The 15,410-nt window shown below is 37.3% G+C and overlaps 1 protein-coding gene across 5 annotated transcripts in view; it reads left to right on the top strand.

The window, feature by feature from the left end:
- Positions 1–13,976, top strand: part of LRCH3 (leucine rich repeats and calponin homology domain containing 3) — a 158,832-nt gene extending 144,856 nt beyond the window's left edge. For 4 of the 5 annotated variants that reach the window (XM_036743308.1, XM_036743307.1, XM_036743309.1 and 1 more), the window contains 2 exons: positions 1,346–1,423; positions 10,514–13,976. In XM_036743308.1, coding sequence (XP_036599203.1) covers positions 1,346–1,423; positions 10,514–10,639 — 204 coding nt within the window. In that variant the 3' untranslated portion in view covers positions 10,640–13,976. Of the gene's footprint in view, positions 1–1,345; positions 1,424–6,908; positions 7,512–10,513 lie in introns of those variants that run through there. The other variant, XM_036743312.1, reaches the window with a different exon arrangement.
- The last annotated feature ends 1,434 nt before the right edge of the window (positions 13,977–15,410 follow it).

Raw genomic sequence — 15,410 nt, forward strand, 5'->3', positions numbered from 1 at the left:
TTGAGGCAAGTCCCTCAAGTTCTTCAGGTCTCACTTTCATCTGTCAAATTGGAGGGTTAGTTATCTCTCCCAGCTCTAGATTCACGATTCTCCAGCTCTTTAGGATAGACGTAGCCTCTCATTTCAGTTCTCAACATTACTGACATTCTCTGCTTAACTTTGTGCCCCATCTGCTGGTGGTCCAGCATGCGGTACCAAGCGGTAAGAAACAACTAAATCTCATATTTGAAGAGACCGTTATTACGTATGACCTACACCTAGGAGCTTCTTTCTCCAAAGATGTATTCCCTTTGACAAACTGACCGACTCTTGACTGTTAAATCCTAGACCTAAGTAAATTCATACAGGATCAGAACTAAAGAACCGGTCACGTGAGGATCCTAGTTACTCTGACAAGGTGAAAACATATAGGCTAGGAGAGGGATATGTCTAAGGGAAACACATTAGACCAAAGAGTTTTTCCAGAATTTGGAATAGTGTGATTAGAAGCACTGGTACAAACTGTCAGGCATGATAGATATACAAGGAAACAGTTTTACCAGTAAGTAACATATCTCCTTAAGATAAGACATTTGGGAAAATTAGTTACTTCTGATGCAAGCTTTTAAAATTCAACTATTATTGCCACTTAGAAAAAGCATCCAGAATCTTTAACCTACTCAGAAGCAAATATTTTTAATTTTGTTAATAATTCCTTTTTCTAATACTTACCTTACACAATCAAAGCCCCTGGCTAGAACTGTTTTGTTGTATTGTTATGTAGCAACCATCATTTTTCTTTAAAATTTATTGAATCATATATGTGTGTGTATAGTGCATGTGTGTAAATGCATATATCTATGTATATGCATATATATGTATTGTATGTGCATATATTTAATTAATAATTCCCTTTTTTAGTACTTGCCTTACACCAAGCCCCCAGTTAGAACTATTTTACTGTGTTGTTATTACGTGTGTGTGTGCGTTGTGGTCAAATGTGTCCCATCTTTTGAATAAGCCTTTCCTAACCCCTCTTAATTCCAGTGCCTCTCCTCTGTTAATTATTTCCTGTTTATCCTGTACATAGCTAGCTTTGTATATATTTGTTTGCATGTTGTCTCCCCCATTAGATTGCAGGGACTGTCTTTTGCCTCTTTTTGTATCCCCAGCATAGTACAATGCCTGGCACATAAGAGGCACTTAATAAATGTGTGTGTATATGTGATTCAATAAAATTTTAAAAATAAAACTGATGGTTTTAGCCAGAGACTTTGATTGTATAAGGCAAATACTAAAAAAGGTAATTGTGTGTATGTGTGTGTGCATGCATGTATATATCCCCTCTCTCTCTTTCTCATTGCAGCCTAAATTGACAATGGCTAAGTGCAGAAGAAATGTGGAAAATTTTTTAGAGGCTTGCAGAAAAATTGGTGTACCTCAGGTAAATACACTTGTTCTTCTATTGTCTATGTAGAGTTATATGTTATTTAGTAAAACAGCTCTTAAGAATACAAGTTGATGGTGATCTTTTGGTCCAGTTCTGAGCCAGATTCTTGACTTGGTCTTATAGTTAATTTTTGAGTAGTTTATGCAGGTCGTTCTTGATTACCAGAGCCTATAAAGATTAGACATATAGACTTCTAATCCAAATAATGTATGTTGAAAAAAAACTATGTAATTGACCTTTCTGTTTCATATCTGTGACCTTGGAAGAGATACACAAGTTAATTAACAAAAATGATGTTACAATGATTTTTAAATAATGCCCTACAAATAATTATTTTAAATAGTCAAAAAAAACCATCAATAGCCCAACAACTTTATAGTATTTTTAGTATAGTCTCCAGCTTTATAATATTTTACTTAAAAATTATATTTATAAATTGATACCCCTGTCTTAAGTCTCTGGCATATATCTCTAAACTAGTTGATACTTGTCATATGCTTTATTGGCTGTCTCATTATTGTCACTTTATGTTTAGGCATGCACATTCAGCACTTAGAATGGACCGTTTTGGGTTTTTTTTTACATACAGTTCTCACTTTATATAATCAGACCATTGTGCAGACTTCTGTGTAAAGCAATTTTTACATAAATGTGAACTTGCCAGTAGACATGGGGAAGGGAGGGAGGGAAGAAAAGAGGCAGGAAGGGGGGCCTTGCACCCATGGAGGGAGGGGGCTTGCACACAGGTCAGTGACACTTGGGGGCTGGGGATGGAGAAGTGAGAGCAGAAGGAGAAACACAGTGGAGCTGGGGGCAGACAGTGGGTACCTGAGCATAGAGGGACAGAAGACAGATGTGTAGGGGCTGGACATGTGGGCAGCAGGGCAGAGCCGGGCAAAAAATCTCCTCTTTTGGTAGAGATCTCAAGTCAAGTTCCCCGTCTTCTTGCTTTTACTTGAAAGGCTTTTTTTAGGGTTTGTTTTGGGGTCGTTTTTTGTTTTTTGTGGTCAGGTAGAAAGCCTCAGAATGCTGAGGGGCAGGAGCAGAGAGCACAGTACTATAAAGTTGACATAGGTGGGGTTTTTGGAATGCAGCTTTCTCTCTGAATTCTTTATGTAATGCCAAATTTGCATAATGCAAATTTACATTGAGAGCAAATTATCTGTTTCCTATACTTTGAGTCTTCTACCAGCAAGTACCCTGCTTCTGACTTCATGGTTTAAACAATTAAAGCTTGTCCCATGTTTATCCAAGATAGAAATTAGTTCACTGTCCCTCTTAGTTAACTATTTAATTCTGTATTAAAACAGCTAAATGCAGAAACATTAGAAAACACTAATTAAAATCATGTGTACATAAAGAATAAGGTTTAAGAAATAGATACATTGAAGCTGTCACTAATCCTCTATTTAGCAATCTTAGTCTTCCTAATTTTTGCCTTCTACATCTTCAAAGAAAGAAGTCCTTAGCTCTTTTTTGTCAACTCTCTGAATTGGTGCCGGTACCCCGAGCTTGTCCATTGGGTTCCGTTTTCCACAGTTCTGTGTTTTCCTTTGAAGTTAATAATCCCAGTAGGTTGAAATCCTCAGGCTGCTTCTTGAATCTTTGTCTCTCCAGTTGCAGAGGTCATGAAAAATATCTCAGACACATTTTTTGTGCCAGGACTTTTTCACCACTGCCATCTAACAGAAACCAGAAGGGAGAGATTGCATTATTTAGGGTATCTCTACTTTAACTAGTGAGAGAAATCCCGTAATTTTCACCAACCAAAAATTTCCTTGCCAGTTTGCCTTAAAGGAAGTATACTGAAATGTCTTCTTTCTCATGTCTACCTCAACATTTTGAATTCTCTACCTGAGGTTTGAATAAACTAATATTTTTATTCAGTGGTTCCCATAACAAGACTTTTTTTTAAACTTACCTCAAGTAAAAAATAATAAAAATAATAGATACTCAACAAAAACCTGTTCAAAGAATAAGTGAATGCCAGAATTTTTTACTCATAGAAGGCACTTAATAATTGCTGATTAATTTCAGCAAGTTTATAATAAATTAGTTTAATTTCCTGCCATATTTGACCCAATGATAAATTTAATCATTTGTCTTAACAGAAGCAAACATGAAATCCTAAGGCTATATCTTTTTAATCCTTCTAAGGAACTTATAAAGGCTGAAATAACTTTTGTTCTCATTAATATGCTGTGTATTTTGAAGAGCTGATTCTAAAATAATTTATTTAATAACTTAGTTTTTTGAAATAATATTTAAATTGGTTTCTGTATTTTATATATAAGAGCATTGGTTTCTGTATTTTTACTAGTGGTTATCATTATAGAAATCCTCATTCCTACAACATGTGTTCATGTTATGAAATACTTTTTATTTCCTGTATTTTCCCACCTTATTCTTTTCACAGGTGTATACCACTTAGGCTAAATACTGCTTTTACAACTGCAGTCTCTCTTTAATCATCCCAGTGTCCTAACAGCATCTCTATTAGAAAAGCTGTCATTAAGAAAATTATTTTTTATAATGTATTTATAATATTTCTTCTTCTGTGAGTCTGTCTCCTGGTGTTTTTGACAATTCTTACCAAGGGTTATTATCAGTGCTTATTACTGTTAGGGACAGTCAACCCCTGAACAGTTTGTAAAGGGAAATCATGATTATAAAGCTGCATATCCTCAGCTGCTTCTAAAAATGTTTTATTGTATCATTGCTTGATGTTAGCCATGATTCATCAAAATATATGTCATTAAATGATCAAAGATTCCCAACCGCAAGCCCTCTTGGATCAGTATGGGAGTTGGGCTTTTGGCAAAGTCGGATATTTTATCAGTTATCTTTTGAAAGAACTGAATTTCCCAGTCATTTTCAGCGTATTTCAGAGTCATCCAAACAAACTCAAAGAAATTCTTTTTTCATTAAATCTGTATGAGCACATTGAAGGAAGTAGGATTATGGCTCTCACCAAGCTTATCAGTATCCCAAGTTGAATCCAAGTTTCTAACATCTGCCCAAATAAATACCATGAGATAGAAGAACAAGATGGATCCCACTCCTTTGACTTAATCTTGACCTCCGCTGCTCTCAGTTTGAGTCAGTGGAGTCCTTTGAATAGCCTCTATATCTCAACTTATGCGCTCATCTTCAGGTGAACTGTTTCTTACTAATGTATAAAAGCAGATGCCTTATACTATTACTAACCTTCAGAAGAAGAGCTCTTCAAAGATAGCAGAATAAGCCATTATGAAAGTTCTCACCTACTTAATAAATTAGCCCTCCCAGAGCTCTGGATCCCCTTAAAACTTGGCTCCTTTACCTGCTCCTTTAGCTTTCTACCTTAGCACCAGAGAACTGTTTACTGTTGTTGATGTTGGAAGGCCGATCATGGTCTGTAAAGATATGGACCTGTTTTTTAAAATGCTTATATTTTAAACAGGTAAATGATTTATTTGTAATTCTCTAAGAATGCATCATCATTTATGTCTTCAAGTTCCCTGTTCTTCTGTAGCTCTCCTTGGTTGGTCTTTCTGAAATATAAAGATCTTGAATCTTATGATATTAGGAAGTCTTGTCGTACTAAATAAAATGTCTGTTTTTACTTGTTCCCATTTTTGCTTCTATTTGACTTGAATAGAAAGTAAACTTCCATTTGATTTAGTATATAAAGCTCTCAAATTGATGTATGTGTGTGTGTGTGTATATATATATATATAGATGTATATGTATCTGTGTGTATACCTCCATATATACCATATATGGATAAATTCTCTACCAAAAGGTTTGTATCAGTTGTTAACTTTCAAGAAAATGTGTCACTTTTCATGTTATTTAATGTTATTCTTTTATTTTAATTTAATATAATTTCTTAAATTCTTCATCTGTAAGAAAACTGGGTTTGACCTATCATCTTGTAACCTTAAGTGTCACATAGATGCCTTTCCAGCTCTAATGTTCTGTGAGTTTTTGATCCTAGATACAAGTGAGCTGGGTTTAGTTATAATTGGCCCGATTCTCCCAGTGAGTAAGTTGATTTTCTGGCCATGTGCTACTGGTTCTTTCAGGACAAACATGTAGTAAATTACATAAATTAGAAGTGTTCATACCATGGATTTTGTAATACTTTGATGAAGCACCATGGCATAATAGATAGAATATTAAACTAAATAAAACCTGAGTTCAGATCCTGCCTCTGATGCGGATAATGATATCTGCCTTTAGTACCTATATCACATGATTGTTATGAAGTTCAAATTAGATAATGCATATAAAGTGCTTTGCAAACACTGTATATGTTGGGGCAAAAGGGGAAGGCAGGACTATAATTTCATGGATGTATGGAACTCCCAATGAGGAAACTCCCTCTTACTAAAACAGTTCAGTAAGTGCCGTGCAGTTTATGGTTCAAGAAAGTTTCCCAGAGAACTGAGAGGTTAAGTGACTTGCCTAGAGTTACATGCCCCGTACCTATCAGAGCCGAAACTTGAACCAAAGTCTTTGTGATACTGAGGCTCCCTCTCTATCTTACTGATCCTGTCTGTTCCATAAACAAAACACTCCATCTCAGCCCTGCTCATTTTCTCTGGCTGCCCCCCATCCCTGTAACACTCATCTTCCTCTGCTCCAGCTGCAGGCCTCCTTGGCTGCCTTAAAGTCCCAGGTAAAAATCCCATCTTTTACAGGATGCCTTTCGCAACACCTCTTAATTCTACTGATTTCATCTGTTAATTATTTCCTGTTTATCCATAGTTTACTTTGTAGGAATTTGTCTATATGTTGCCCTCCCTCCCTACCTGCACCCCCCCATTAGATTATAAACTCCTCGAGGGCAGGAATTTTCTCTTGCCTCTTTTTGTATCCCCAGCACTTAACATAGTGCCTGACACATAGTAGGTGCTTAATAAATGTTTATTGATTGATATCTGCTACCCTGTGCTCTATATGAAAGTACCATGTGAATGTCACTTATTATTTGGTCTCCAGATCTGCTGGGGTTTTTTTTTTATTGTCTCATACCTATTTGTTCTCTAGGGCTTCAGTTTTTCCTTCTCCAACACTCCTTGCTTACTGCCACATCTATTTGTTAATTCCTTCCAGAAATCATTTCTTATGATGGGGGATGGGGAGACGACAAGAAAGGCTTGTTATAGCCTCCTGTAGTCCCCAACAGACATAAACCTCATTTAGCATAAAAAAGATTGTATACACCTTTGCAAATTATACTCTTCTTGTCCTGGAGCAAGCCATTTTTACTCACTAGTAGAATCAGGCCTGGGCAATTACTGGGATCTTTAAAATACTTAATTTTAAATCTTTTCATTTGTTTGCAATTATAAAAAGAAATCTAGTATTGTGTGTACGTTTTGGAGTATAACTGATATGGTTTCATGATTTAATTCTGCACTAAAGTCTGTATTTCTGATCCACTGACTTTGTTTTTCTGTCTGTTTTCCTTTCCTGCTTACACTTTGGACAGGACAATCTTTGTTCCCCTTCAGACATCCTTCAGCTAAACCTCAGCGTTAAAAGGACTGTTGAAACACTTCTTTCTCTTGGGGCACATTCAGAAGAATCCTCTCTTATCTCCTTATCTGCCCAGCTTCTGGGCTTTGTGGCATTTTACTGTACTTTAATGCTCTCTCTGTGTATGTTCTACAACTGGGTTTTTCCCTCTAGCTGAAAAATAGTCTTCCAATAAGTGTCTGCCACATTCTGTGTTCATATTTGCTGAATAGTAATTAGAAAATAACTTTTTGTAGTGAATATCTCCATTCTCCTGACCCCGTGGTCTTTGTGCAGTATTAGAAATACTAGAGACTTTTCATGACATAAATCTTTAGCCTATTTTTAGACTAAAAGACTTACATAGATCTTAACTTCCAAAAGACAGGGACCAACCATTTTTGCAGGCCATCCATGTAACCCAATGGCAATAAACTGTTTCTTCCTTGTAAAATACCCAGCCTTACTTTGTGATAGCATACTAACCACCAGAAAAGTAGTGATGCCATTTTAACATCTGGCTGGTTTCTAGCTGCCACCTGTCCCAAGTCACCAAAACTGCTCTGCTGGGTTTCCATACCTAAAAATTGAGACTCTTCTTCTGTTTGTATCCACAGATACACATTATTTGTTGTCTCTCTATTTAGCAAACAATGAGATTTAGTCTTGGCAAAAGTTCAAGTAAATATATATATATGTATAAGTATATATACATACATACATATATATACATATATATTTTCTACATATAAGCCTTCCATGAATATTTTAAGCCCATAGTATAAATTCAAAATATGAGGTAATAGGCGAAACAATTTAACTGAGCTTTTTTGCTTCTGCACTGGGCTTAAGAAATTAAAAGTGTCTGGACTTTTTGCTGATCCAGACTTGCTCTATTCATTATCCTGGACCAAGATCTATTTCTGCCTTCTTGGAATACAGACAGGAACCTATGACATTTGTGAAAAACATTAGAGCTCTTTGTCAGTATCATGTGAGGCAGATGTTATCCCCTTGGGCATCCTCGGTATAGAGGAGAATGACACGGAGGTTCTGTCACTTTTAGGCAGCAGCCTCTGCTTTGGGTGGAAAGCAGGGAATTTGAATTCATCCTTCAGAAATGTTTAGCGTTTGTTCTTCAAGCCCTACTGATGAAAATATTAAAGCACTACCTCATAACTAAGCTTAGATTATAGTTGTGATAAAATGCATTCCTGAACATTTACTTCAGTCATTCTCATGAGCTCTTCTATTAAAACTTAGACCATGTAAGAATGAGGGGGAGAAAATACTTCAGTGAAGAGAAAATAGCTGTTTTGGGGATACTTGGCATTCTCGTTTGAGATCAGACATTCAGCCTGAGTGTCTGTCTGCTTCAGCTTTCCTCCTTATTAGATAGGACAATTATTGAATGAAGGAATTTGCCATTAGAGCTCTGTTTGCACTGTTGACAACCAACCACAGAAATGTACTTGGCTTCTTAGGATACTTCTGTAAATATTGAACACGGGTGCCTTCCTTCCAAAGTATTTTATTGCTTATGATGATGGACGATTGCGACAGTGATCATTCTAGCAGTTTTTCTCCTTTAAAAGAAAAACAAACCTCCTCTCAACTGTAATTATAAAACAGCTTTTGTTTTTATCGCATTTTGTATGTAGTTTTGGCCCTCAGGGCACTGGAAGGTGAAAGGTGCATCATCTAAACATATAAGTCTAAACTGATCGCACTGACTGCCGTTCTAAAGGGGAGAGGCCCCCAGGATGGTTGGCTTTATTGAGAAGGCTGCCTTCCTACTTGGGAAAACTGTGATCTGAGAAGAAAACACTATAGAAAAACTCATCCTAGATTTTTAATCCATTCACTTACAGATATATACAAATCTTCTATTTTTACAACACTACCAAATAATTAGGTATCTTGTTTTGCCAAAAAAGAAAAGACTACTAAATCAGAAACATAACTAAATAGCACAAGTATTAATAATTGCCATGAAAGAAAATGTTCTATTTTTAATTATAACTGTTTACTAAGTACAACTTTTGCGAAACTTCTTATTAATAACCCTGAGAAATGAGTGCCTGTGAAAATTAAGCAAATGAATGCACAGGAAAACCACCTTTTTTATCTACAAATGCACTAAAATTGTCACCGGAGTCAGATAGCTTCCTTGTGTTCTTTTCAGTGTTGTGTATACCCTATTTCTTGCCCAAGCAATTTGGGCATATAGTTAAACTTTGTTAATTAGGATTCCCCTAATTCATGACAGGAGGCCTGGAAGTACCAGGGGAAGTTTCCCTTTGAGTTCTCTCTTTGTAGGGAGAGCGCTCGCTAATCACATGTATTTTGGAAGCAGGACTAAACCAGGTGTTTAAAACCCTTAAGCCCTCTACAAGTACACGTGTGCGGACGAACCATTGACCTATTGACTTCACATTATTTTCAGAAATTCGTTATCTTTGTCCCTTATAAGGTAATGTCTTGTTAACCTAGTTCTAATTATTATACACACACTTAAACCCTAAACTCTACAAAAATACATTTAAGACAGTAACAAAAAGCTTCTGTGATTCAAACTTTTCCTTAATTCAGCTTGATCTCCTGACCTCCCCATACTCTCATTAATCTCAGTTAAGAATTTACCATAAATGAATGAGTCTAAGGCCCAAGAGCTCAAGCTCAACTGCTTTCTTTTCTTGTGGCATCTCTCAAAGTAGTAAAACTCAAGTTTCCAATATGCAGATGGCAGTCTACCTCATGCTCACTGCTCCCTGGTTTGTCAGAATTGTTCTGTGAGCATCTCTGATGTACCTGGCATAGAATTTCCAAAGCCTTCCCTTGTAGTGCATTAAGAGACAGTGTGGTGCAGTGGTGAGAACCCTGGCTCTTGTGCCAAACGATCTGAGTTTACTCTATGCCTCTGATGATTACCACCTGTGTGACCTTGGGCAAGTCACTTAATCTCCCTGGGCCTCAGTTTCCTCATCTGTAAAATGAGGAGGTTGGACTAGAGGACCTTTAAGGTCCCTTCCTGGTCTAGATCTTTGATTCAATGGTCTTTTCCAGGCAAGTCTTAGCAAATTCTCAGAAAGCTTAAAGTTGTTTTTATGTTTCAGGTTTCTACTCTTTTATTTGGATCTTTGTCATAAAAAAAAAATGTTGTTTCTTCCATTCCCAATGTCCTCCACTCTGCCTATGTAATATTCCTCTTAAAAAAAAAAAGAAGTATATGCTGCTTGTCCACTTTCAGTCCCCTCCAGATGTTCTCTATGCATTGAATTTTGCTGATTAATAAAATGACTGTCATTGGAACATACTAGTATGTAATGGTGGATATATACTCAGCCTGTATAGTTCTCTCTCTTAATTCATTAGAATAAATTATCACTAATAATTGGGAGACACAATCCATGCATGTGATTTTGTGTGTTTTAGTTGATTTTCTCATGTCTTAACATTTCATCTTTCAGTTGGTAAGTGGGCAGGATTGTTTTATTTTGTTTTGTTTTTTAAACTTTGTTGTTCATTCCATTTTCTTTTCTTTCATTTTTTTTTCTGTGTTATGTTATCCCCTTTCAGGAGCGATTATGTTTGCCTCTCCATATTTTAGAAGAAAAAGGTTTGACCCAGGTAGCAGTGACCGTCCAGGCCCTCCTTGAACTTGCCCCGCCCAAGCAACAGCAGCACCAGTTGTCTGCTGTGTAAAGACTACCAGGACCTTGAGGGTTTGTCTTGGCCAAGCAGAAGAGAGAGATGATGTGACTACCACTGCCAGGCTTCTGGTTTTTTGAAAGTGTGTATCTGTCGGTGTGTTTTCTTAGAAGGGATTATTTCCAGAATTCCTGACAGGAATGTTTTGCTTCATTTCTCCATTTTAGGGGAGATTATGCCATTTGATTTGGAGGAATACTCTGGCCTCCCTTAAAGTACGCTTTATTTGGTCCTATGGGAGGATTATTGTTGCAGTAGAATTACTGGCCCAAACTGACTATTCAATTTTAATGCAATGTGTTTTATTGTACAGAGGTTTACTTTAAGATACCTAATAGAATTTCCTCACAGCAACACAGTTTGATCCCATTCAGACACAATCATGATAACTTCTTATCCTCTTCTGTAAGTCCCACAAAAAGAACTAAGTAAATTAAGTATTAACTTTCTGAAGTAATGTTCCATCATTTGTCTTTTCTAGTCACACATAAGAATCAATTAAACTAAAAGCCATGGTATGTCATATCAAAACCAAAACAAAAATAGTACAGTGTGATTGATCATAGGTGTACACAGATGAGTCCATTCCAAAGAACCTGTATATAATGTGATACAGAGGGTTGATTTTATCTGCTCCTAAGCCCAGTGTCCCAGGTTTGCCCACCTCTGTCTTCTCTCACTTCCGCTTGTGTCCGGATTTTGTAGAAAGAGGTTCTAACTATCAATTGGTTGGAGTCTTTGATCTTTTTTTCTGGGCATCCCGATAAAAAAGATCTGTGAAAACAAGTTCTAAATTCTTTAGGCTTAAGAAAGAAAGGTCTGCACCATCATTCCCATTCCCATTCTCATTCCCTCTCGGCGCTTTTACCTCTTCATTACAGTTATCATAGCACTAGATGAGAGAAGACAAGGCAAACACTCCCCGAGTTTTGAAGCTAACAGAATGCCTTCAAAAACGAGCAGAAAAGAAAGACAATCTTTTCCTTTTAGGTCTAAGCCTGTGCTAATTTCCGTAGTTGAATTTAGTTATAGGCATCTTAGAAAGATGGGCTGGGAAATCTACTGAGAAATAGTATGTTACATAGATCACTGGACCTGAAGGCCTGGGTTTGAGTCCCATTTCTTCCATTGGCATTGTGGCCGTGGCCAAAACATTCACCTCCCTGGTTCTCAAATTCTTTATCTGTAAAAGGAAGGAGTTGAACTAGATAATATCTGTTTTCTTCTAGCACTAACATTCAGTGAGCCTGTTCACCTGAACTAAAGATATCACCTGATTTTGAAGTCTGTCACTGAAGAAGAAACCATTCAAAGGACCCTCAGCCAGAGACTTAAGTCTGACCCATTCTGCATTTTTACCATTAACCTCATTGCCAGTTCTCTCTTAAGTTAGATCTCCCAGCATTAGCTGCCCCTGTAAACCAAATTAATAGGGTCTGAAAGGATTAAGGAGCCATTCATCTGGATTCTTGGCTGCCGGTGTGTGTACTTAGGTATGAGACTTTATTTAAATGGCATAGTCCTCTTTAGATCATGCCGACGCAGCCACCTGAATGTGCTGCTTTCACCTGTGCCTGTGTTCTCATCCTGCACCATTCTTAGCTGTGTATTTCCCTAAATCCTCCTTAGAGGGCCCATCCATTGCACTAGAAGTGCCACCCTGGCCATCTGTCATCACTCATATCCTAGCTGATATCTTTATGCCATTTCTCATGCATGAAAGTGCCCTTGATAATATGTCACAGCCTGATCACCTCAGGCATGCCAGTGATCAAAAAATCTGGGCTTGAGTCCCAGCCATGCAACTACCACTTCTGTGACCTCAGAACCTCCCTGAACCTCACCAGTCCTATCTGCAAAGTGTAAGAATTGGGCTAGACAACCTCTAGGATCCTTTCCATCTCTGCATCCTATGAACTTTTGACAAAATAAAAATCCTCTTTTTCTAGCATAGAAATCTGAAGTTTAGCAATGTGGTCATTTAGACCAGGTTTAAAATGGAACAACTATTCATGTATTTGGGATGCAGCGGAATCTGATTCTGAGCTCAGAGCTACACCTGACGTAGGTGGGGGCAGGGGCAGCAGCACAGGTGGCTGGGATTCCCTGGGAGGTTCTCAGGGATGAACAGCGGCAGTGGAGCAAGTGTAGTGGGAGCCAGACCCCATGGTTTTCAAGAATCCACACAAACTCACCAACCATATGGCTTAGAACTTAGATTTGTGCTTGTGTGAATTTTGTTTGTTTGATGACAAACTCCCATAGCCAGACATAAAGAGAGCTATAACATTTAAATATAATTATATCCGTGTGCAGACACTGGCACCTAAAAATCTGTACGGTCACATGCTCACATTCAGGAGTAGCCTGGTACAGTAGAAATAGCACTATTTGGCATTGAAGGATCTGGGTTCAAATTCTGATTCTCTTACCTGCTACCTCTGTGGCTTTTGAGAATTCACTTCATTATTCTTCTGTAAGATAAGCATCTTCATATATAAAATGAAGGGGTGGTTCTTTCTGGCTCTAAATGCTGTGCCGTAGATCTCCAGGATAAAAAGAGGTACCTAAAACAATGTCTGAGCTATCTGTTTATTTAACATAAAACATACGTGAACTTGCTGCAGCTTCTCGTTGCATTTAGAGTGGGGGTAGAAATTTTTTCTGGCTCCCTGCAGTTTTTTTCATTTGGTTGTAGTCATGAAAAAATAAATGTCACCTGTGTATTGAATTGTATTTTTCTATGTCAAAAGCAAGAACCAATCATGTTTTCTTTCCTATTGTAGCATTTTGGTGTGTGCTCTTTAATCTGGCTTAAAAAGAGCCTTTATATTCAGAGGAAGTGGGAAAATGTTTTATCATTTCCCTTACAGCTTATTATTTTTAAAAAACACAACTAATTAAATAACCCATCATCTCTGTTACTTTTAGAAGCTCCACAGTATCTGGTGATGTGTGCTTATCCAGATGAATTCTAATGGTTCTATAAAAAAAAGGACTTGCAAAACAGTTATAGGAATGAAGGAAAATGTAGACATTTGAAAACCTTTCTTTTATAAATACTGCAATGAAAGAGCTTAATAAAGCATTTTCATTTGGTCATTTCAGAAAATGTAAACGTGTAATTAGTAAAGGAATTTTTAAAACACTGTCATATATTTGTATGTGTGTAAATACATTCCATCATTTCTAAGAAGTATAAATATGTCAATATCATGTATGTTATTTTAATTACCTATATGTTGCTATTAGTGTAAACTAGCACATTGCTATTAAAATAAAAACCTGAAACACTTAAGTAGCATGAAATAAAGACTGATTTGAAAATGTACTATCAAGCATAGCCTCCTTCACAGAGATGAGTGGCAGGAAAAGTATTAGGTTCCCTTAGTAGAAGATTAAAGAAGGCCCACGAAGCCTTCACGTTAGATAGTTAACATTCAAAAGGAAGTCTTTTATAGAGAGTACTGATATCGGACATGAGAGTTAATGTACGTGTAACATGGCCGAAGTATTTGCATGGATAAACCAAAGAGGGAGCAGGTGCCAAGACATTATTTTGTCAGTGTTTTCTAATGATACGATGTTCCCATGTGATCAAATCAAGATTTTTGACAACCTAATTAGCCCTGAAATTTCCTCCGTTTGGCTAGCCACTTAAAGGTTATGACTTAAGGGTTCCATTTGTCAAAATATCTCACATGCTGACTTACTAAAGCGTTTTTCTCTCTTACATGACCTTTGTTTTTTACCATTAGCTTTATTTCTCTCTTTTATACAACAAAGGAATCTTTAGAAAACCACTATGCCTGAGGTGCCTCAGAAGGAAGAAGAGCCTCTGTAGGTCTCCTAGATTTCTTCCATTTGGTTTAGCAGTACATACCCAGGATTCAGCAGCAGTGCCTCTTCCAGAAGAATATAAATATTCTCATAGAAGCAATGAGTCTTCCAGGTCGTATATGTTTTATGTTACAGCTGGCCATAGGAAAGTATTTCGTTGCCCAGAGTGTTATGTGCTGAAAACACATGCCGTAAAGGTACCGAGCAGGGATTGCTGGGAGGAAAGTTGGAGAAGGCTTGGATAACATTATGCCAGTAAGAAGGGGCAAAGAAGTTTCGTTTACCAGCAAGAACTGTCCTGATTGAATGGGAGCAGCTACTGGACAGAAGGCAATGAAGTCATCAAGAAGTTTCCACGTTTTACCAATAGGTTTTTAAAAAATAGAAATTGAACTAGGCAGTCACAGATTGCTCTATTTTTTTCCCTTCTACTCTGTGCAACTTCCAAAATGTCTTTGAGAATGCTCTTTCTGTCACTCTCCACCACCTCAACTCCCCCCAAGAAGTTATCCCTTATGCCAAATATGTACAGTCACATCTAAGCAAATAAAGATATTGGCCATATCTGAGAATGCATGTCCAGTTCTGTCCCTTTAGTCTGTCACCTTTCCACCAAAAGATGGAAGATTCAATTCATCATCTGTGTTTGGAAGTCATAAATGGTCGGAGCTTCAAAATTCTGGTCTTTCACAATTGCTCCCCTCACGCCACGACCATCGTATAAATTTGTTTTCCTGGTTCTTATTCACCTCACTCTGCATCAGTTCATACAAGTCTTTGTGCATTCCCCTGAATATATCATTTTTCAATTTGTTCATATTCAGTTTGTTCAGCCATTCCCCAGTTGATAGCCAATTGATATTTTGTTTCCAGTTCTTTGCCAAGGAAAAAGTACTGTTATAAATACTCTCATATAGATAAGTCC

The sequence above is a fragment of the Trichosurus vulpecula genome, chromosome 2, assembly GCF_011100635.1.
Source record: "Trichosurus vulpecula isolate mTriVul1 chromosome 2, mTriVul1.pri, whole genome shotgun sequence".
Taxonomy (NCBI): Eukaryota; Metazoa; Chordata; class Mammalia; order Diprotodontia; family Phalangeridae; genus Trichosurus; species Trichosurus vulpecula.